At 45.7% G+C, this 24,366-nt stretch overlaps 1 protein-coding gene across 1 annotated transcript in view; it reads left to right on the top strand.

Annotated features, from left to right (window-relative positions):
* LOC126151719 (Down syndrome cell adhesion molecule-like protein Dscam2) overlaps positions 1-24,366 on the top strand; it is a 179,371-nt gene that overhangs the window by 28,017 nt on the left and 126,988 nt on the right. Inside the window, exon 5 of the mRNA XM_049915963.1 lies at positions 2,304-2,439. Coding sequence (XP_049771920.1) covers positions 2,304-2,439 — 136 coding nt within the window. The remainder of the gene's footprint in view (positions 1-2,303; positions 2,440-24,366) is intronic.

Raw genomic sequence — 24,366 nt, 5'->3', positions numbered from 1 at the left:
TAAGCACTCTTTTTCAAAACACCCTTTTAGTAAAATGAAGATTAGAAGTTGTAAATTTTTCGTTATAGCTCGTTATAATTGTGTTTTGTTTATTCGCAGTATTTTTTTAGATACATTGTATTAGATATGTGGGGTCCAACATAAATACGATTACACACACGACCGCACACTATAGGGAACACTGTTGTCCGGTGTCTCCAAAGTCCACGTAAATGTTCCGCTGCAAGAAACTCAGCCACGTGCTCCTGTTCCACTACACGCATTCATAACTGTAATTAATTAACGTCTACACGGTTAGAGGAAAAAGTGAAATTTGAAATCACTCACATGAAACTCTTGTTAAGTGCGTACGTTTGCTAGAGCAGAAACAACATATGTAAATGTGGGCTGCACTGATCATAGTTTATAGTCACTCTTATGTGAACAATAATTTCTGCGTATTCTACGGACAATTAACATCGACAATTCATCAGCGTCATGTCTGACACATACAGTTTTGCGTTTCATAAGTAGCACTTCGTTCATCTTCATGAGGGCGCGTGCAACCGTCACGGCACAGATGAATGTAGTCTCAGAGAAATGAGATCGAAGCAAATATTCAGCCACTCCTGAAACATTATCATTTAGCTTACACGTTGCCATGCACTTACATCATATGATTGCATCATATCCACTGCTGCTCGCGCCACCTGAAACCGTCCTGGTGAGAGTAATTGTTAAACTCCACGACATACGAATTCGCCGGTAGTAGAAATGAAAGTGTAGAATGGCTAATTGAAGATTTATCACGATGGCGAGATTAAGCAACAAAATGTACTGTTCAGGTTATTCGGGATAAAATTTATTGAAAAAACAATAACATAAATATGCACTAGCTCCACATGAAGATTTGTTCATTGACTTTAAGAAAGCAAGATAGCACTTGGCATGATCCAATAATAATAATAATAAAACATTGACTTTTCTTCACTAATCTGGACTGAAATGCTAAACGAGCTAAGTCCATTAGACAAGTTCTGTAACATATCTACCGCTAGTAACCATTTTACTGTTCAGTCTTGGCACAATTCACTGAAAAACTGTATTCCATCATACTTCCGAGGTCTCTTTTCTTCTCAGGATACAATCTTTTTGCACCAGTGATCTCACTTAATGTGAGAGGAAGAGGGGTAGGAGATTAGTGTTCAACGTCCCGTCGACAACGAGGTTATTAGAGACGGAGCACAAGGGAAGGACGAGGAAGAAAATTAGCCGTGCCCTTTCAAAGGAACCATCCCGGCAATTTGCCTGAAGCGATTTAGGGTAATCACGAAAAACCTCAATCAGGATAGCGGGACACTTCAGTATCCATTGTACCGCCAACGAATATACACGCAAGAGACAAGTACAAAACAGCAGGAACAAGAGGAAGTCTAGTAATGTATTCTGCACTTTCCCCGTTTAGCAGGAATAAGTTATAGGAGTTACCTCCCGTGCCATATACTGCCCGTAGCACCTACGTCGACTATTATTTGAAACAACCCTTGTAGCATGTAAAAGCCCTGTTCACATATCAAATAAGTAGAAAACATAATTTATACAAAACTGACGTTTAGCTCCCTTAGCATGATAGCGCTTCAATCGAGTTCCGCAGTTAATTTCATCTAGTAACACCGAATAACACTGTTAAAAAAAATCATAAGGGGAGGTACCCCTGGAAAATGCCTGAGACACGGGAATATTCAAACTACGTTATATCACGGTGAGACAGAAATTCTGAAATCTCGGAGTGAGCTGTAAGACGCACCCAGCGGCACATATGAGATGTGCTGCTATAGAAATATGTTAAAAATTAGGTGGTGAGAAAATATAATAAATGAGGAAGTTCTCTGCAGATTCGGTGAAGACATTAGCAAGTAAATGGGACTGGATATTAGGACCTACATTAAGGCATCGAGGAGTAGTTTTCATGGTAGGTGAGGAAGATAAAGAGGGTAAAAACTACAGAGGAAGACAGTTGAGTGGGTCACGGTGAGATGCATAGATCAGAATAGGAGAGGAATTTTCGGCAGGCCACATCAAAACAATAAAAAAAACTGCCCCCCTTCCAAAAATATTTGTTTTATTTGATGCTTCAGTAGAACGTTGCGGTACAGGTTGTGTGTCAATAATTTTATCATACCTGAAGATCATCAGATGATCGAAACAGATAGGTAAAGATTTATTTAGCAGCAGATGATAGTGTTCTGAAGCATAAACTTTTTTTCCAAAATTGATGAGTTGGCCTCTGTCGATCGTGATTACACTTTGCGTGTGTGTTACAGGTGGCCGTTATTCTGTGTTCCCGTCTGGGGAGCTGCATATACGTCACGTGACGCAGGCGGATGGCGCGCTGCCCTACCGCTGCGAGACCAGGCACCTGCTGACGGGGAAGTCCCGGCTCAGCATCTCAGCCGCCAGGTGAGCCACCGTCTTTTCTAAACGTCAGGGTTCTTCGAAGATGTTCATCCAGTTTCACAATACAATACAGCGGGTAGTCTTGCAGTTTTAATTATTACCTCGGAACAATCAAGCTGCGACTAAAAAGCTTGGTGATGGTGTTAGTTCTTCCCTACTATTAAGTCGACGCAATTCTACCAATGATGGATAACTACCCAGAGACGTTGGTTGTAGAAGTCTCCATTTTGGCTGTTCAAGAAAACTTCCTTCCCTAAAATCATCTAGTCATCATTATGGAACTTATTTTTCATCTTCGGAAATATGAAGACGTCCCTGAGTGTCGTGGCCAACTTAATACGGTCAGTGAAGAAAAATGTGAGAGTCGTAAGCAACATATGTGACTGTGTCTTCTGCAGAATGGGCTGGGAGCTGGAGCGAAAACAGCCCTCTGTCCAGCTTCCCGCGACTCCTTCGACAGCCTCCCGTAATATCGTCAGGAGATATCCGTAGTATTATCATGTGGCAGTTTGCCCTTGCGTTCATGAATTATTAGCACCACACCACGGCAGTCCCGAGAAACAGCATCACCCACTTTCAACAGGCGTAATGCGGACTTCAGTTTTCAGTTAGTCCATCGTTAGTATATCGTTAAACCATCGACTGCAGTTTCGTTGTTGCAGCTGGCCTGGCCAAAATTGTTTTGATCTGTTACTATAATTCGCTGTATCTTACTAGCAAGATGTAGGGGAAAGAAGGATAAAATGGCTCTGAGCACTATGGGACTCAACATCTTAGGTGATAAGTCCCCTAGAACTTAGAACTACTTAAACCTAACTAACCTAAGGACATCAGACACACCCATGCCCGAGGCAGGATTCGAACCTGCGACCGTAGCAGTCCCGCGGTTTCGGACTGCAGCGCCAGAACCGCACGGCCACCGCGGCCGGCAAAGGAGGATAAAACCGGGTATGTGCCTCAAACCGGACTGCTTCAGATTTCCATGCCATGCGCTGTCATCAGTCTGATACTACTAGAACTGCAAACAAACGTCATTTTGCGAGTTGCAAATAACCATAATTAGAGGTCGCCTGTTGGTTTTGCTTCTAGACATTTTTAAAGTTTGCTGAAATTTTCTTCAACGTTGGCGCTTCATGGTGGAGTGTCTTGGTGAGAAAAATTAACTGATGATAATAGGTAGGTAAGTATTTAGATTAACCATGTTATCCAGTGTATTTCAGTGTTTGTAATTAATGTGAATGCTGACTTGGACTATGGGGCGAAATGGTATTTACTGTGGGGCGAAATAGAATATACCACATAGGGCAAAACCGGGTAGTAAAAAAGCTTCTAATGCCTCCCCCAAGGTTGACTTCGTAGAAAGTGCAAATAAAATCACCAGTAGGAGAAAGGGCGGAACAGTAATACTCTCTATATAAAACTGATAAGGAAGCTGAAGAAAAAGCCAGAAAAGACAAAGAGGAAAACAAAAAGTCAAAACGAAAACTTCTTATGTGGAAGGAACTAAAGGTCCAAGCTGTAGCGAAGGTGAAGAAACAGAAAACAACAGTTGGAAAGATCAAAACAGCCTAAAATTTTTAAAAAAAGATTTTTCTTCATCAGTCGAAGAAGACCCAAACGAAGCATGAGTATTTTTTAATGTGCTATGTTTAGGGTCATCATCAAAGAAGGGATTGATCCAGTGTCTATCTTGTCGTGGGTGGGCTATGAACAATTTTCCAGCCTAGAAGAAGACAACTACTTCGCGTCTGATTTGTGTTGTTAATAACGAGTGTTTTCAGCTTTTTATCAGACCCTTTTATTGAGAATTTGGCCTATATTAATGAAATATTTTTAATTTTTTAAGTTCTTTATTAAAAACCAGTGTTGGTACCAGAAAAAGGTTCATCACATTCCTGGGTAGTATGCTGAACGACGTCTGTAAGTTTTCATACACTTTTTGCAGTAGAATCAATATTTTTACTTGTTTTCAAGTTTTTTCTCTTCTTTTAAATGGCTACCTTATTTTATCCTACGCATTGGACAAAACCAGTTTTGTGTACCGAAACTGATTTATTATTGTTTGTGATGTAATGCTTCATTTTATGCTGAAACCCGATTAGTATCATGTTGCTGAACATATGAGTAATCGTTGAACAATCTCTTTTTATTTGTATTTTGCACTAAAACAGCGCAGAATACGCCATGCTGCCAACTGACATCTTTGTTTACGTTGGAAAATTATGTCTGTGGTTACAGTTACATTTTACTTAACAGGTTCTGAGAGTACTATTTCCAGTTTAAGCTTCTGCATCGTTACAAAAGTGGCCAGATGAGAATAGAACTCACACTCTGAGTCTTCCTTACAAATTTAGTAATGTATATAGGCAGTTCATCCATTCTGGGAGACGATCATGTCGACGATTTTATCTGACATCGACGTTAATAATGGCACGATATCGATCCCGGGAGTTCCAGAACATCCCACATTCTTGAATTTTAAGTTTGAAGTCTGATAGCAGATGACAATACAAATATGTTTATACTGTGATATAGTTACTAATTAATTATTTTCTGGGTGTTCTCATTTACTTCTACAGGGAAACTTTGCTTCTAGTCAAATTTCATGTTTCTAGGTCAACGGGAAGTATCCTATAGATTTTGATGAGTGAGTGTGGGAATATCAAAATATGTGACATGAATGGCCTCATCTTCTGATTGAAGTTTCAATTTTTCCAGCCGGCAAGGAACCGTGGTGCTTAGTATGTGACATAAATTCAAACTTCATACATACACACGATCCTCAGAAAAAAGGATTTGATACACTACTGGCCATTAAAATTGCTACACCACGATGATGATTTGCTACAGACGGGAAATTTAACCGACAGGAAGAAGATGCTGTGATATGCAAATGATTAGCTTTTCAGAGCATTCACACAAGGTTGGCGCCGGTGGTGACACCTACAACGCGCTGACATGAGGAAAGTTTCCAACCGATTTCTCATACAAAAACAGCAGTTGACCGGCGTTGCCTGGTGAAACGTTGTTGTGATGCCTCGTGTAAGGAGGAAAAATGCGTACCATCACGTTTCCGACTTTGATAAAGGTCGGATTGTAGCCTATCGCGATTGCTGTTTATCGTATCGTGACGCTGCTGCTCGCGTTGGTCGAGATCCAATGACTGTTAGCAGAATATGGAATCGATGGGTTCAAGAGGGTAATATGGAACACCGTGCTGGACCCCAACGGCCTCGTATCAGTAGCAGTCGAGATGACAGGCATCTTATCCGCGTGTTTGTAACGCACCGTGCAGCCACGTCTCGATCCCTGAGTCAACAGACGGGGACGTTTGCAAGACAAAAACCATCTGCACGAACAGTTCGACAACGTTTGCAGCAGCATGGACTAACAGCTCGGGGACCATGGCTGCGGTTACCCCTGACATCACAGACAGGAGCGCCTGCGATGGTGTACACAACGACGAACCTGGGTGCACGAATGGCAAGACGTCATTCTTTCGGATGAATCCAGGTTCTGTTTACAGCATCATGATGGTGGCATCCGAGTTTGCCGACATCGCGGTGAACGCACATTGGAAGCGTGTATTCGTCATCGCCATACTAGCGTATCACCCGGCGTGATGGTATGGGGTGCCATTGGTTACAGGTCTCGGTCACCTCTTGTTCGCATTGACGGCACTTTGAACAGTGGGCGTTACATTTCAGATGTGTTACGACCCGTGGCTCTACCCTTCCTTCGATCCCTGCGAAACCTTACATTTGAGCAGGATAATTCACGACCGCATGTTTCAGGTCCTGTACGGGCCTTTCTGGGTACAGAAAATGATCAGCTGCTGCCCTGGCCAGCACATTCTCCAGATCTCTCACCAATTGAAAACGTCTGGTAAATGGTGGCCGAGCAACTGGCTCGTCACAATACGCCAGTCACTACTCTTGATGAACAGTGGAATCGTGTTGAAGCTGCATGGGCAGCTGTACCTGTACACGTCCTCCAAGATCTGTTTGACTCAACGCCCAGGCGTATCAAGGCCGTTATTACGGCCAGAGGTGGTTGTTCTCGGTACTGACTTCTCAGGATCTATGCACTCAAACTGCGTGAAAATGTAATCACATGTTAGTTCTAGTATAATATATTTGTCCAATGAATACCCGTTTATCATCTGCATTTCTTCTTGGTGTAGCAATTTTAATGGCCAGTAGTCTTGTGACAGCGAGAGCGAGAGCACCAGCAGCAGCACAGTACTGTTTGTATAAAGCGTTTATTTTGCATTTTGTTTACGACCTTCCACTAAGGAAGGGATTCTATTTGTGTTTATCTGCTCTGCATAGTAACTAACAGTTCTTGATAAAACTTTACGTAGTTTTCGTGTTAGATTTCTTAGTGTTTTCTTGATCGTTTAGAACAGAAAGCGCCCTAAAACCGTCATTTGTTTGTTTCGCGGCCGTTAGCCACTAGTCACTTGAATCAGCAGTTGTCTTGTGACAGCGAGAGCGAGAGCACCAGCAGCAGCACAGTACTGTTTGTATAAAGCGTTTTTGTACTTTTTTGCTGCGCTTAGCTTTTAAATAGTTTTTCTGGGAAAACCTAGCGTAGTTTTCGCGTCTCGTATTTCAGTGAGTGTTTCTTGATTATCAGAGTAGCTCATCAGAAGATTATCTTGGGAATTTGTCCCCGTATAGGGTAGGGTAAACATAGTCATGTGTAGGGACTGTGGTTGTTGTGAGCGGACGCAAGTAGAATTGGCCACTCTTCGGGGGCAGGTGGAGGCTTTGTCTGTTAGGCTCATCGAGCTCGAGGCGCAGGCGTCGGCTCGTAGTGGCGTTGGGGCAACTGTGGTGAGACCTATGCCTACTTCGGTGGCCTTGGAATCACATGGAACCCCTGATGTCGCTGCGTCTTCCGGCAGTGAGCATCTTACCGGTCAGCCATCACTCCAGGGTGAATGGCGGACAGTGGTGGGCTCTCGCGTGCCTGGCCGAAAGGCGAAGGTGGGATCTGGCCGCGTGGCAGCTGCCTTACCCCTTTCCAACAGGTACGGGGTGCTTCCTAGTGGTGATGACATCGTTTCCGAGCCACCACAGGATGCCTCGCCTGTTGGGCCAGTGGCCGATTCTCCGGCAAGGTCCCGACAGTCACAGAGGGCGGGCCTATTAGTTATAGGGAGCTCCAACGTTAGGCGGGTTATGGAGCCCCTCAGGAAAATAGCGGGTAGGTCGGGGAAGAATGCCAGTGTGCACTCGGTGTGCTTGCCGGGGGGTCTCGTCCGTAATGTGGAGGAGGCCCTTCCGGCAGCTATTGAACGCACTGGGTGTGACCGGCTGCAGATAGTAGCACATGTCGGAACGAATGACGCCTGCCGCTTGGGTTCTGAGGCCATCCTTGGTTCCTTCCGGCGGCTGGCTGATTTGGTGAAGACAACCAGCATCGCACGCGGAGTGCAAGCTGAGCTTAATATCTGCAGCATAGTGCCCAGAGTCGATCGCGGTCCTCTGGTTTGGAGCCGTGTGGAGGGTCTAAACCAGAGGCTCAGACGACTCTGCGACTATAATGGTTGCAAATTCATCGACCTCCGTTATTGGGTGGAGAACTGTAGGGCCCCCCTAGACAGGTCAGGCGTGCACTACACACCGGAAGCAGCTACTAGGGTAGCAGAGTACGTGTGGCGTGCACACGGGGGTTTTTTAGGTTAGAGGGACCCCCCCTTGGGCGAAACGATAAAATACCTGACGGCTTACCAGAGAGGACATTATCATCGTTGATAAAGAACGTCCGTCCTCAGAGACCAAAAACAGGAAAAGTTAACGTAATATTGGTAAACTGCAGGAGTATCCAGGGCAAGGTTCCTGAATTAGTATCTCTTATTGAAGGAAATAGTGCGCATATAGTATTAGGAACGGAAAGTTGGTTAAAACCGGAAGTGAACAGTAACGAAATCCTAGACACAGAATGGAATATATACCGCAAGGATAGGATAAACGCCAATGGTGGAGGAGTATTTATAGCAGTAAAGAATTCAATAATATCCAGTGAAGTTATTAGCGAATGCGAATGTGAAATAATCTGGGTTAAGCTAAGTATCAAAGGTGGGTCAGATATGATAGTCGGATGCTTCTATAGACCACCTGCATCAGCAACCGTAGTAGTTGAGCGCCTCAGAGAGAACCTGCAGAACGTCGTGAAGAAGTTTCGTGATCATACTATTGTAATAGGGGGAGACTTCAATCTACCAGGTATAGAATGGGATAGTCACACAATCAGAACTGGAGCCAGGGACAGAGACTCTTGTGACATTATCCTGACTGCCTTGTCCGAGAATTACTTCGAGCAGATAGTTAGAGAACCAACTCGTGAAGCTAACGTTTTAGACCTCATAGCAACAAATAGACCAGAACTTTTCGACTCCGTGAATGTAGAAGAGGGTATCAGTGATCATAAGTCAGTGGTTGCATCAATGACTACAAGTGTAATAAGAAATGCCAAGAAAGGAAGGAAAATATATTTGCTTAACAAGAGTGATAGGGCACAAATCGCAGAATATCTGAGTGACCACCATCAAACGTTCATTTCTGAGGAAGAGGATGTGGAACAAAAATGGAAAAAATTCAGAAACATCGTCCAGTACGCCTTAGATAAGTTCGTACCGACTAAGGTCCAAAGCGAGGGGAAAGATCCACCGTGGTATAACAATCATGTACGAAAGGTACTACGGAAACAAAGAAAGCTTCATCATAGGTTTAAGAGTAGTCGAATCATAGCTGATAAGGAAAAGCTGAACGAAGCGAAAAAGAGCGTAAAGAGAGCAATGAGAGAAGCATTCAACGAATTCCAACATAAAACATTGGCAAACAATCTAAACAAGAACCCTAAAAAGTTTTGGTCATATGTAAAATCGGTAAGCGGATCTAAATCCCCTATTCAGTCACTCGTTGACCACGATGGCACCGAAACAGAGGACGACCGAAGAAAGGCAGAAATACTGAATTCAGTGTTCCGAAACTGTTTCACTGCGGAAAATCGTAACACGGTCCCTGACTTCAGCCGTCGCACGGACGCCAAAATGGAAAATATTGAAATAAACGATATCGGAATTGAAAAACAACTGCTATCACTTAGTAGCGGAAAAGCATCCGGACCAGACGAGATACCCTTAAGATTCTACAGTGATTATGCTAAAGAACTTGCCCCCTTTCTATCAGCAATTTATCGTAGATCGCTGGAAGAACGTAAAGTACCTAGCGACTGGAAGAAAGCGCAGGTCGTTCCCATTTTCAAGAAGGGTCATAAATCAGATGCGAATAATTATAGGCCTATTTCGCTTACGTCAATCTGTTGTAGAATAATGGAACATGTTTTGTGTTCTCGTATTATGACGTTCTTAGATAATACAAATCTCCTTCATCATAACCAACATGGATTCCGCAAACAGAGATCATGTGAAACTCAGCTCGCCCTATTTGCCCAAGAAACTCACAGTGCCGTAGACACTGGCGAGCAGATTGATGCCGTATTCCTGGACTTCAGGAAGGCATTTGATACGGTTCCGCACTTACGTTTAATGAAAAAAATACGAGCTTACGGAATATCGGACCAGGTTTGTGATTGGATTCAGAATTTCCTAGAAGAAAGAACTCAACATGTCATTCTTAACGGTTCAAAATCTGCAGATGTAGAGGTAATTTCGGGAGTACCGCAAGGAAGCGTGATAGGACCTTTATTGTTTACAATATACATAAATGACTTAGTTGACAACATCGGTAGCTCCGTGAGGCTATTTGCAGATGACACGGTTGTCTACAAGAAAGTAGCAACATCAGAAGACTCGTACGTACTCCAGGAAGACCTGCAGAGGATTAATGCATGGTGCGACAGCTGGCAGCTTTCCCTAAACGTAGATAAATGTAATATAATGCGCATACATAGGGGCAGAAATCCATTCCAGTACGATTATGCCATAGGTGGTAAATCATTGGAAGCGGTAACGACCGTAAAATACTTAGGAGTTACTATCCGGAGCGATCTGAAGTGGAATGATCACATAAAACAAATAGTGGGAAAAGCAGGCGCCAGGTTGAGATTCATAGGAAGAATTCTAAGAAAATGTGACTCATCGACGAAAGAAGTAGCTTACAAAACGCTTGTTCGTCCGATTCTTGAGTATTGCTCATCAGTATGGGACCCTTACCAGGTTGGATTAATAGAAGAGATAGACATGATCCAGCGAAAAGCAGCGCGATTCGTCATGGGGACATTTAGTCAGCGCGAGAGCGTTACGGAGATGCTGAACAAGCTCCAGTGGCGGACACTTCAAGAAAGGCGTTACGCAATACGGAGAGGTTTATTATCGAAATTACGAGAGAGCACATTCCGGGAAGAGATGGGCAACATATTATTACCGCCCACATATATCTCGCGTAATGATCACAACGAAAAGATCCGAGAAATTAGAGCAAATACGGAGACTTACAAGCAGTCGTTCTTCCCACGCACAATTCGTGAATGGAACAGGGAAGGGGGGATCAGATAGTGGTACAATAAGTACCCTCCGCCACACACCGTAAGGTGGCTCGCGGAGTATAGATGTAGATGTAGATGTAGATGCAGTGTATTCGGACTGACAGACGGGCAGACAACAAAGTGCGCCCATAGGGGTTCCGTTTCTACTGAATAAAGTACGGAACCTTAAAAACCGAAATTGCTTCTCATAAATGTACTGAGTGCCATGCATGGTTATTTAATAAGTGCTGTAGTCACTGGTTAATTAATACTATATTGAATACTACAATAATAGCCGCAGCATAGAATACGTCATAATATGACATTTTGTACCTAATTATTCCAGGTAAGTTGCAAACAGTTTGCTGGATTAATTCTCAGAATGTCGCGCCATATGTTGAAAACTGACTCATGACAGATTTCCCCTTTTCCCTCTACTACAATTTACCACCATGTCTGTAGCGATTGCCAGTTCTTCATAGAGAGATGGCCTGCAATTGGTTTTCGCCATGCAGCCATGTTAGACACCCTGAAAGCGTCTGTGGCACCTGAGCACTGTCTCATATAACGCTAAGGTGTTACCGTATACTTGCATCAACTCACAACCCAGCACGGGCTGTTGCAGCGTTGAGTCTCTTCAAAAGTAGAAAACGGATTACTGCACCATCTCCATTTCGTCAAAGCGCCGATCCATCCTGTTTTGGATCCTCTATCTCCGTGCTACGGAAACGTGGCGCACAACTTTTAATCCCTACCAGACCTGTAACATTCACCTGTAAGCAAACAAAAAATTTACTTCCACGCGTGTCTGATAAAACACACATCTTTGTCAGTCCACAGCTGTATGAACTACTTCGAAATTTGTTCGCCGACTTGGAAATCCTTGACACTGGGTCGGTCCGTGAAGCGCACACGGATAACCTAAGTGGTAAAGTGCCGCTCGTGATAAGAGGGGAAATTCGGGTTCGAGTCTTCATGCGACACAAATTTTCATGTTTCACTGTTGGGTAGTAGATCTAGAAGGTGGTTCAGGACAGCGGTACAAACCTCCTGGAGAAACAGACTACACCTAAGCGACGAGAAGTCCTATAGCAATGCGTGGTCGGAAATGATTTCCTGGCACGGTAGTGAGAAAGAAAACACAGGAAAGGAAGGACACGAAAAGGGCGAGCAGACACGTATATTATGGTTAGTACTGCAGAAACCAAGAAATAAGAATTAAAAGAGACAACGACCGTTCTATAAGAAGGTGTTCAAAATTATTTACACCAGACCACGGTGCAGGCCTCATATCTCCAGCCCGTGGAGGACATCAGACCTTCCATGCGACAAAAATGCGAGGCCTGCATCACAGTCCGGAGCAATAATTTCGAATACCTTCTTTCATGACAATTCTTGTCTGCATTTTGTTCTTATTTCACGATTTCTGCTGTACTAAGCGCAATAAATACGTTTTCTCACTCTCTTCGTGTCCGTCCTTCTTGTGTTTTCTGTTGACACGGCCCCCTGCGGGTCCGGGGTAAGAATAGGCCCGAGGTATTCCTGCCTGTCGTACGAGGCGACTAAAAGGAGTTCAACCGTTTCGGCCTTCCATGTGATGGTCCCCCTTGGGGTTTGACCTCCATTTTTCTAAATTTCTACAGAAGTACGAGCCTTTTGGGGAAGGACACCTTACGTGGTGTACCACTGGTCCTAAGTGCACTCAGACCTTGGCACTCAGCATTGCACCGGCGTTGTAACCATACCCACTATTGCTCAAATTGGGCCTAAACGCCTTTTGGGTTGTCCCAGTTACGCCCATAGTGCGTCTCCATCTGCACCAGCGATCATGATGGACTTTCCATGGCACCAGAAATCCAGCACGGTAGCCAGCCCGTTGTGGTGGGGTCGTCATGTACCCTCTAGGTTGTAGCCCCCTGACAACACAGGGATCGTACTGCCGATACCTGAGCTGCACCCTCCCCACGTCGGCCAAGGAGTAGATGCCCGTCTCCTTGGGGCATCAGGACTCCCGGCAATGGTCATCCTGCCAGGTGGCCCTTGCTGCGGCTGGGTGGCGCCCGTGGGGAGAGCCCCTGGTCGGAGTGGGTGGTATCGGGGCGGACGTTTCGCAGATGAAACGTCACCACGTATCGGGTCGCTCTGCGGCCGAGTCTTTTAAAAGAAAAAGTACCGTTTCTGGTTCTGGTTCTCCTGCCCCTTCCCCCTTGGCCACTCCATGGGAGGAGGGACAGGCCCGCCGGCTTGGAGCGAAGTACTTCCCCCGCTATTTAGTCTGTTCTCGGACCGATGGGGGGACATTCGCCACCTCCAAGCCCATGTTCTTTGTTCAGCACATTGAGGACATCTTCGGGGAAATCGAGGCTCTCAGCAAGATGCGTTCAGGGTCCGTACTTATCAAGACCACGTCCGCCACACAGTCGGCGGCGCTCCAGGCGTGCGACCGCCTAGGGGACATCCCAGTCTCCATTGTCCCACATCTGGCACTCAATAGGACGCAGGGGGTTATTTTTCATCGTGACCTCCTGCTACAATCTGATGAGGAGCTCAGGGCCAACCTGGAGCGCCGAGGCGTGCATTTCGTCCGGCGAGTCCAGCGCGGCCCCAAAGACCGTCGCATCGACACTGGGGCCTTTATCCTCGCCTTCGAGGGGGACGTTCTCCCAGAGAAGGTAAAGGTAATGTGCTACCGGTGTGACGTGCGACCCTACGTTCCGCCTCCTATGCGCTGTTTTAGGTGTTTGCGCTTTGGGCACATGTCGTCACGGTGTGAGGCTGAGCCCCTCTGTGGCGATTGTGGCCGTCCTCTTCGTGAGGAACATACATGCACCCCACCACCTCGGTGCGTTAATTGTCCTGGCGTCCACTCGCCTAGATCCTCAGACTGCCCCGCATATCAGAAGGAGAAGAAGATACAAGAAATCAAAACTTTGGATCGGCTGTCTTATTCTGAGGCCAGGAAGAAGTACGACCGCCTCCATCCCGTGCCATTGACCACTTCATTTGCCTCAGTTGTGTCCACTCCTTCCGCGGTATCCTCACCCCTCTCCTATCCCCCCTCCGCCTCCTCCGCCCATCAGGGGGCTCTGCCTCCGCCTCCCAAATCCCTCCCTTCCAAATCCTCCTCCCCCGTGGCCCCCACCCCCTCTGCCCCAGGGGCCATCCTTCCTCCTCCTTCCCCCCACACGCCACCTGAGAAGCGATCCTCTTCTCAGGCGTCCATCGGGGAAACGTTCCGGACCCCGGCTTCCGAGGTCCGGCGTTCCAAAACGGGCCCCGCGCGTGAGGACCTTCTTCGGGTCCAGCCCACCGTCCCTGTGCCTCCTCGGCCTTCCAAGAAGGCCTCCAAGAAGAAATCTTTATCCCCCTCTCCACCCCGGCGCGTTTCGACTGACGCTCCATCCGTGAGTCGCCGCTCCCGGCCGTCCTCAGTTTCGCCGGGACGCTCTGCTGCCAGGCGCTCAGCTGGCCTTTCGTCGGCAAATGATGCTGCCCCTCCTACACAACCAGGGACAGTGGCCGCAGCTGGCGACCAGTCGATGGAACCGGATCCGCCTCCCGTCGGTTGTAGCGTTGTTCCCTCGCAACCTGGCCCTCCGCGGCCGTCGAGGTGACCAGCTCTTCCCCCGTCTCGTTCCCACAACTTTTTGACTAGCGATGGCGTTGTTTCATTGGAACATAAGAGGTATTCGATCTCATTGGGAGGAATTACAACTGCTCCTCCGCCTGCACTGTCCGCTCGTCCTTGGACTCCAGGAAACCAAGTTGCGCCCGACTGACCGTATTGCCTTTACCCACTATACCTCGGAGCGGTATGACCTTACCCCTGTGGACGGTGTCCCAGCTCATGGTGGGGTCATGTTGCTCATTCGGGACGACGTCTATTACCATCCCATCCCATTGACCACCCCACTCCAAGCAATAGCTGTCCGCATTACTCTTTCTGCTTTTACTTTTTCAGTTTGTACCATCTACACTCCACCGTCGTCTGCCGTTAGTCGGGCTGACATGATGCACCTGATCGTTCAGCTTCCCCCGCCGTTTTTATTGTTTGGCGACTTCAATGCCCATCATCCCCTTTGGGGCTCTCCTGCATCCTGTCCAAGAGGCTCACTCTTGGCAGATGTCTTCAACCATCTCAATCTTGTCTGCCTCAATACCGGCGCCCCGACTTTCCTCTCGGACTCCACTCATACCTTCTCCCACTTGGACCTCTCAATATGTTCTACCACTCTTGCCCGTCGGTTCGAGTGGTATGTCCTTTCTGACACCTATTCGAGCGACCACTTCCCCTGTGTCGTTCGTCTCCTGCACCACACCCCATCCCCACGTCCTTCGAGCTGGAACATACTGAAAGCTGACTGGGGACTTTACTCATCCCTGGCGACCTTTCCGGACCACGATTTTCCCAGTTGTGACAGTCAGGTCGAATACCTCTCGGCTGTTATCATCCATGCTGCCGAACGTTCCATTCCTCGTACTACTTCTTCACGTCGCGTTTCCGTCCCCTGGTGGAACGAGGCTTGTAGGGACGCTATCCGTGCTCGACGACGTGCTTTACGCACCTTTCGCCGCCATCCTACGTTGGCGAATTGTATTGAATACAAACGACTCCGAGCGCAATGCCGTAGAGTCATCAAAGACAGCAAAAAAGCTTGTTGGGCCTCTTTCACCGGCTCCTTTAACAGTTTTACTCCTTCTTCCGTCGTTTGGGGTAGCCTGCGCCGGCTGTCGGGCATTAAGGCCCACTCCTCGGTACCTGGCCTGACCTCAGGTAATGCGGTCCTTGTTGATCCGGTGGCTGTCGCCAACGCCTTTGGCCGCTTTTTCGAGGAGGTTTCAAGCTCCGCCTATTACCATCCTGCCTTCCTTCCCAGGAAAGAGGCAGAAGAGGCTCGGCGACCTTCCTTCCACTCGCTGAATCTGGAAACCTATAATGCCCCCTTTACTATGCGGGAACTCGAACGTGCGCTTGCACTGTCCCGGTCCTCTGCTCCGGGGCCGGATGCCATTCACGTTCAGATGCTGGCACACCTTTCTCCGGCGGGCAAAAGCTTCCTTCTCCGTACCTACAATCGCGTCTGGACCGAAGGTCAAGTCCCCATGCGTTGGCGTGACGCCGTTGTTGTTCCTATACCCAAACCCGGGAAGGATAGACACCTTCCTTCTAGTTACCGCCCCATTTCTCTTACAAGCTGTGTCTGTAAGGTGATGGAGCGCATGGTTAATGCTCGGTTAGTCTGGATTCTTGAATCTCGACGGCTCCTTACTAATGTCCAATGTGGCTTTCGTCGCCGCCGCTCCGCTGTTGACCACCTCGTGACCTTGTCGACATTCATCATGAACAACTTTTTGCGAAGGCGCCAAACGGTAGCCGTGTTCTTCGACTTGGAGAAGGCTTATGACACCTGTTGGAGAGGAGGTATCCTCCGCACTATGCACAGGTGGGGCCTACGCGGTCGCCTGCCCCTTTTTATTGATTCCTTTTTAACAGAACGAAAGTTTAGGGTACGTGTGGGCTCCGTATTGTCCGACGTCTTCCTCCAGGAGAACGGAGTGCCTCAGGGCTCCGTCTTGAGCGTAGCCCTTTTTGCCATCGCGATCAATCCCATTATGGATTGCATTCCACCTAATGTCTCAGGCTCTCTCTTTGTCGATGACTTCGCGATCTACTGCAGTGCCCAGAGAACATGCCTCCTGGAGCGCTGCCTTCAGCGTTGTCTAGACAGCCTCTACTCATGGAGCGTGGCAAATGGCTTCCGGTTCTCTGAAGAAAAGACGGTTTGTATCAACTTTTGACGATATAAAGCGTTCCTTCCGCCATCCTTACATCTCGGTCCCGTTGTTCTCCGATTCGTGGACACAACTAAGTTTCTAGGGCTCACGTTGGACAGGAAACTGTGTTGGTCTCCACACGTCTCTTATTTGGCGGCCCGTTGTACACGTTCCCTTAATGTCCTCAGAGTTCTTAGCGGTTCATCTTGGGGAGCGGATCGCACTGTCCTGCTTCGCTTGTATCGGTCCATAGTCCGCTCGAAGCTGGATTATGGGAGCTTCGTCTACTCGTCCGCTCGGCCGTCCCTCTTACGCCGGCTCAACTCCATCCACCATCGGGGGTTACGTCTTGCGACCGGAGCCTTCTACACTAGTCCTGTCGAGAGTCTTTATGCTGAAGCTGCCGAGTTACCGTTGACCTACCGGCGCGACGTACTGTTGTGTCGGTATGCCTGCCGGCTGTCGTCTATGCCCGACCACCCCACTTACAAGTCCTTCTTCGCCGATTCTCTAGACCGTCAGTACGGGTTGTATGTGTCTGCCCTGCTGCCCCCCGGAGTCCGCTTCCGTCGCCTGCTTCGACAATTGGATTTTGCCCTCCCTACCACCTTCAGAGAGGGTGAGAGCCCGACACCACCTTGGCTCCAGGCTCCGGTTCATATTTATCTTGACCTCAGCTCACTCCCGAAGGATGGTACTCCGGCTGCAATGTATTGCTCACGGTTTGCCGAACTTCGTGCTCGACTTGCCGGTCACACCTTTATTTACACCGATGGCTCCAAAACTGACGATGGTGTCGGCTGTGCCTTTGTCGTCGGGGCCGCCACATTTAAATACAGGCTCCTCGACCAGTGTTCCAGCTTTACGGCCGAGCTTTTTGCTCTCCATCAGGCCGTTCAGTATGCCCGCCGCCACCACCATTCATCATATGTACTGTGCTCTGACTCACTCAGTGCTCTTCAGAGCCTTGGAGCTCCCTATCCGGTCCATCCCTTGATACAACGGATACAGCAGTCCCTCCATTCTTTGGCCGATAATGGTGGTTCTGTCAGCTTTCTGTGGGTTCCCGGACATGTGGGAGTGCCTGGGAATGAGGCTGCGGATGCTGCAGCCAGGGCTGCAGTCCTCCTGCCTCGGCCAGCCTCCCATTGTGTCCCGTCATCCGACGTTCGTGGGGATGTCTGTAAGAGGCTTGTGTCGTTGTGGTGGGATGCTTGGTCATCCCTCCAAGGAAACAAGCTCCGGGCAGTAAAACCGCTACCAACTGCTTGGACAACATCCTCCCGACCATCTCGGCGCGAGGAGGTCCTTCTGACCAGGTTGCGGATTGGGCATTGCCGGTTTAGCCACCGCTACCTGCTCTCCGGTGACCCAGCCCCGCAGTGCCCTTGTGGTCAGGCATTAACAGTGCGCCATGTTTTATTGTCGTGTCCCCGTTTTAGTCAATTTCGTGTTGTCCTGTCCCTGCCATCTACTTTACCGGATGTTTTAGCTGATGACGCTCGAGCAGCTGCTCGTATTCTGCGTTTTATAACTTTAACTGGCTTGTCCAAGGACATTTAATCTTTTTACTTATTTTGTCTGCATCTTTGTCGGGTCCTTCTGGTGTCCCCTCCATCCCCTTGAGTTTTACCAGATTCCATGTGCTCAAACAACAGTGACTGGGCGCTAATGACCTCAGCAGTTGAGCGCCCTTAAACCCAACCAAAAAAAAAAAAAAAAAAAAATCTGTTGACACTACCACGCAGAACAGAATTCCCGACAATGCTTTACATTGGCTAGGTGTAGTATCTCTCTCCTGAAAATCTCTACCTCCTGCTCTGAAGCACCCGGTATGTCTAATACAGCTCATGTCAAGGAATTTGCAGTATGGAACAAATTTCGAAACAAGTAATTAGTTACATAATTAGTTTTGGTATGATATTTCAAACTTTATGACTGCCTCTCGTGGCTTTTACGTGAATAGTGATATAAACTTCTGGTGAATTTTAACTTACACAACGAGACTAAAAGTTTATCTTTGTAGCAGGTGAAAAGTTTCTGATTCATTAGATTATCGGTGGGGCAGACAGCTCTCTCGCCCGCACGCCCGACGTTCATTAGTGTGCTTTAAGTCGCGTTGACGACAACGCTTCAGAAACAACTAATTTACAGGTGCAATTAAGCTGCAGCTGTCCAACGTGATCGTCGAAAGTACGGTACTGAAGCTCCTACAGCTGGAAGTTTTAGATGATACCATGTGCGAAATGTTCTTTTTCCACAGTTGCGAGAATTCATTTTTCAACAGGACTGTGCACCACTCATTAGTACCCGCATTGTAAAAGCTTTTTAGGATTCTCAACAACGGTCGGTAACAAACGGAATCCTTATATGATCACTTTGTTGTCCTTCTGTCTGTCCGTCTGTCAGTCTCTCCGACTATCAACACCCCTTCTTCTCAGTACAGGTAGGCGTATCAAGTTTAAATTTATGTGCCGGCCGCTGTGGCCGAGCGGTTCTAGGAGCTTCAGTCGGGAACCGTGTTGCTGCTACGTTCACAGGTTCGAATCCTGCCCCGGGTATGGATGTGTGTCATGTCCTTAGGTTAGTTAGGTTTAAGTAGTTCTACGTTCTTGGGGACTGAGGACTTCAGATGTTCCCATAGTGCTCAGAGCCATTTGAACCATTTGAAATTTATTTCACATGCTAAGGCCTACGGTCCCTTGACGATATCATAAATTTAAGCATCTAAGTTGATACACTCAAAAGATTCGGCTGTTTACGTCACATATTTTCACACTTGCAAACTCACTTATAAAAAACTACGGGGTACTTTTCGCTGACATAAAGTCATTAAATTTCGTAAAGATGCAAGGTTTTACAGCAAAAGTAAAGGAAAAAATCCGAAAACTGTTAATTTGTAATCATATCGCAAGAAAAACTATTTTCAACACCCATTTTTCTCATAGGCGAGTACTGTCAAGTAAAAATTTATGTCGCATACTACGGTGTAAGATCCCTTGGCGCTAAAAAAATTTTAGCTCCTGAGCCAATCCAATTAAAGGATAAGGTCATTTATGCCACATACGTTGATATTCGCAAACTCACCCATCAACATTTATAGGGTACTTCCCGTGAACCTACAGTAATGAAATTTGGCAAAGAAGAAAGGTTTCAGAGTACAAGGAAGGGGAAAAATTTCGAAAATTGTTAAAGTGTAATTATATCACATAAAAATATCTTCTTACCATCAGGACTCATTAATCATCCATCAAAAGCATAACAGAAAAATATCACTGCATGCGAACTTAAAATATAAGTTGTAATCGCGTTCTGATAAGCAAATAATAAAGTTATTAACTCTTCTCTCTATACATATAAACTGAAATCCTCTACTTGCGGTTCAGGCTACTGTCAGGAATTCTGATAGTCATGCAAATTCCCAGGATCGGTATCTTGCCAGCATCGATATAGGTAGCGTGCAAATATCGAGAAGATCCTCTACGCCTGGGGTCGATGAACTGTTTGCATGCATAATTAAGTTTGAACAGAACCCTCAGTGCGCAAGTGCAGTTAGCAATTGGCCAACTTTTTAACAATATGACTGCCTCAATGGGAAAGATTCTGTGTATGTGGCATGATCACAAAGTATGGAACGTATCTGAATATCGTCTAAATGTTTGTCCGACCTCCAGTGGAGGGGACATTGAAGATTTGTGGAAAGTAAATGGAAACTTTCACCCTAAACAGATCTCGAACAGGGACCCAAAATTCTATGTGCATGCATATGGAAGATATACTCTTGTAAAATCGAACAGTTCTTTTGAAACAAAAACTTTCTCGTCTTACGCGTAAGTTGTAATTCATCCCAAACTTCCGTCTTCATTCCTGGAGAAGATACAGTCTTATGAAATAGAAAAAGTTGACTGCAATAATATTGAAAACAAAGAAAAATTAGGTGAAAATAAAACAGAAATAGAGGATGCGAAGCTGCGAGAAGAATTTCGTAGAGAAACATAGCACCCAGAGGAGAGGACATTCTCTCAGAATGGTTGATATTCTTGGAAGATCCAGTGACAAAACTGTTCCACCTGTTGTGCTGGATCCACGAGACAGACGACTTATCCTCAGTTTTCAAGAAGAATCTAATAATTTCTCATCCAAAGAAGGCATGTGCTGTCAGATGTGAACAGTAAAGAACTGTAGGTTTAATAAGTTATTAAAAACCATTCAACAGCCAAAATCGCATAAAATATTTTTTTTTATTTAAGACAACCGATTTCAACGCACTATGTTGTTATCTTCAGGTCTTAAAATCTTTTTGTTGTAAAACTTGTTCGTTTTATGTTGACATGGGCGTGTTTTATAACAAAAAGATTTTAAGACCTTAATAAGACAGCACAGTCTGTTTAAACGGGTTGTCTCAAATAAAAAACTGTTTTATACGATCTTGGCTGTTGAATGGTTTTTAACAATTAAACAGATCACCCTTAAGCTACCTCAAAATGTGAAAATTCACTTGAGATACGGTAGTGTCCTATCCGCCATATGATTCGATACTGAGCAACCAGTGAAGGAAACTGAAGAGAAATATCGAAAACTAATTAAAATGGCTGCAAATAACACTAAAATTTAAGGTGTGCCGATGACATTGTAGTTATTTCAGATGCGATAAAGACCTTGGAACATAAGTTGACCGGAAGGTTATAAGATAAACGCCAATAAAAAGAAAAACCATGGTGATGAAGAACTGTTGAACTAGATCAGGGAGAAATGAAGGAATGAGATTAGAAAACGAAATATCTAACGTAGTAGTAGAGTTTTGCTGTTAAGACAGCAAAATAATGTACACTGGGAGAAGTAAAGAAAATAAAAAAAGCTACCTTGGCAATAGCAAGAAAAGCTTTTCTGACTACTAGAGATTTGTCAAGGTCTAATATACATTTAAGTGTTTGAAAGTTTTTTCTGGAAGTATTTTTATTGTAGCCATGTACGGAAGTGAAACGTAGACCATGAACCCTACATAAAAGACAAAAATAGAAGGTTTTGAAATTTCGTGCTTCTGGAGAAGGCTTGACGTTAAATGAGTACATCGGATAATTAAAGGAAAGATATTGAATCGAATCTGGGAGCTAAGAAATTTTAGGTACAGCTTGAGTAAAAGATGGATCGGTTGATAGAATACATCGCCAGACAACAAGGAATAGTCCGTTTCGTTGTGGAAAGAACTGTCGAGGGTAAACATTCTAGAGGACGAGCAAAACTTCACTACAATAAGCAGATTCAAGTAGGTGCAAGTTGCAGTAGTTACACAGATATGAAAAGGCTTTCATACTGTAGTGTGGAGAGTTGCTATACAGCCAGTCTTCAGACCGCAACAGCAACGTGATTATATTACTTTCCAAACGGAAATTCTTAGGTACGCTGCGGAAAAATTGGTAGCAAATGTCAGAAGCATATGGACAAAAAAAAAATCCTTAGTTCGGAGTTAAGGACACTAACAAAAATGTCAATTGAAAAAATATAGGAATTGCTCATGGTGTACAGATGAAGGCAATATACATTTTCTCGTTGAAACCTGTAAGTCCTTAAGACTAAAAAAAAACCATGCCATTCTAAGTGTGGAGATATTTTACTTCCGTACCAAAAATATCGTCGCCTGAAATTTTGTTCTGTTGGACTGCGCATCAGCCGTAAAATTTGAAAAGGAAATGTAATTTTGGCTAGATATTGTAAGTTATTATTCCACTGTGCCACCTTGGTGACGAATACTCTGCCCGTCTGTTGTGAGTGCGCGGTCTCGGTAATTTTTTCCTATGGCTCGTCTGAATAGGAAAGAGAAATCCCCTAACATCCGTAAATATTACGTTTTCACCCTTGGCAGGTTCCTCATTGCTGTAGCCACGACGTTACATTGGGAAATTCGTATGATAAAGTATGCAGGCAGCTGCAGTATGCGAGAATAAAGTAGTTTACGCAATAAAATGTGCAAACAGCTGTAGTATTTGAGAAGAAAAGAAGGACAGAATATGAAGCTGAAGAACGAACGCTCTTCCATTGTAAGAAGTTTGACTTAACAACTCAGTGACATACTTTCAAAGAACGGTGTTGAATCACGGAGATATCAGTGTGAAAACACTATCTGCTACCTTAAAACTGTACTCGATACACTCTATTGATAAACGTAAGTGTAATCAATTGGGATTAAAACCAATTCTATATTGTTTAAGATTTCATACCAGCGCGAATGTGTTTGTTCTCCGTTTCTGATTTAGGTTAGCTGTCGATGCATTCATTCAGTTGTGTTAATATTGGTTGCACTACTGCGTCCCAAATGCACAACTCCACGAAGTCTCTCTCACATTCCCTTTACATCTTTTACACAATTAGCTGAATCTGATTCCATAAAACTGAAAGTGATCAGCTGAATTTGCATTCGTACTTCTGATCTGAAAGCCTCTTCAAGCATAGACAATCTCCAACCTTACCGCTAATGCAGTGAAAGCATATGAGTCTCGAGTTACAGATTTATGACAGTATAGTGGGTACCAGCATGCTGAGATAACTAACAATCTTGCTGCGTACGGTTCTGGGTGATTCTACTTGCAGACAATGTATGAATCACTTGCTAGCATGCACTTACAACGTGTAATCTAATACCAAATGAAATCGTAATGTTGATTAAACAACGCAGCTTGAGAATGGACTGAGTTTAGAGAGACCAGACAGCATAGAAAGTAACTAGAACCTATCCCCTAACTAATAAAATGCACTTTCTCGTACACAACAAGGATGTGCACTGCATCCAGATCCCACTGTTCTCGTAGGTTTACCTGCAACCTAATACATTGCTGGAAAAAACTTAGCACATCAGTTTATAGGTTTCCAACTCACTCAATATTTATTGTTGCACCTGTGCATATGTAATACACGAAATGATTACGTTTACAGATCAATAGCACAAGCGATTCTGAGGTACAAGCTATCGACCAACGCTGGAACAGCGATTTTAGTACATGGTGTAGACTCCATGGGCGGTAATGCAGGTTGTGAGGCTGGCATCCGGTCGATCGTAAAGTTGGCGAATACTGTCCTCCGATACGTTATTCCACGCCTACTCGACCTGTTCACGTATTTCTGTAAGAGTTGTTGGCTGGCAAGTCGCACGAGTCACTCCTCAGCCCATGATGTCGCACACGCGCTCGATTCGAGACAAGTCCTGAGATTGTGCTGGCCAGGGAAGTTGCCGCACGTCTTGCAGAGCATGTTAACTTTCATGTCCAGTGTGTGGGCGAGCATTATCCTGTTGGAATAACTCATTACCTTCCTATTGCAAGAAGGGCAACATAACGGGTCTAACAACGTTCTGTACCTACCGAGCGCTGGTTAGCGTCCCCCCCCCACCCCCCAGCTACACCAACAGTAAACGAGATTTGTAGCTCATGATACCCCAGACTATAAGACCTAGGATGGGGCTAATATGTCTTGGACAAGTACACCCTACGAGACAGCCGTCACCAAGTCTACGTCGAATGTGCAAACGACCTTCACTTGAGTGCAGGCAGAATCTGCTTTCATTGCTGAAGACCATGGCACGCCATTTCGATCTCCCAAGTAATCCTGTGACGGCACCAGACGAATCGTGCACGTCGATGCTGTGGCGTGAGTGGAAGAGGTGTT

The sequence above is a fragment of the Schistocerca cancellata genome, chromosome 2 (genome assembly GCF_023864275.1).
Source record: "Schistocerca cancellata isolate TAMUIC-IGC-003103 chromosome 2, iqSchCanc2.1, whole genome shotgun sequence".
Lineage (NCBI taxonomy): Eukaryota > Metazoa > Arthropoda > Insecta > Orthoptera > Acrididae > Schistocerca > Schistocerca cancellata.
This window is presented reverse-complemented; position numbering and strand designations above follow the sequence as displayed.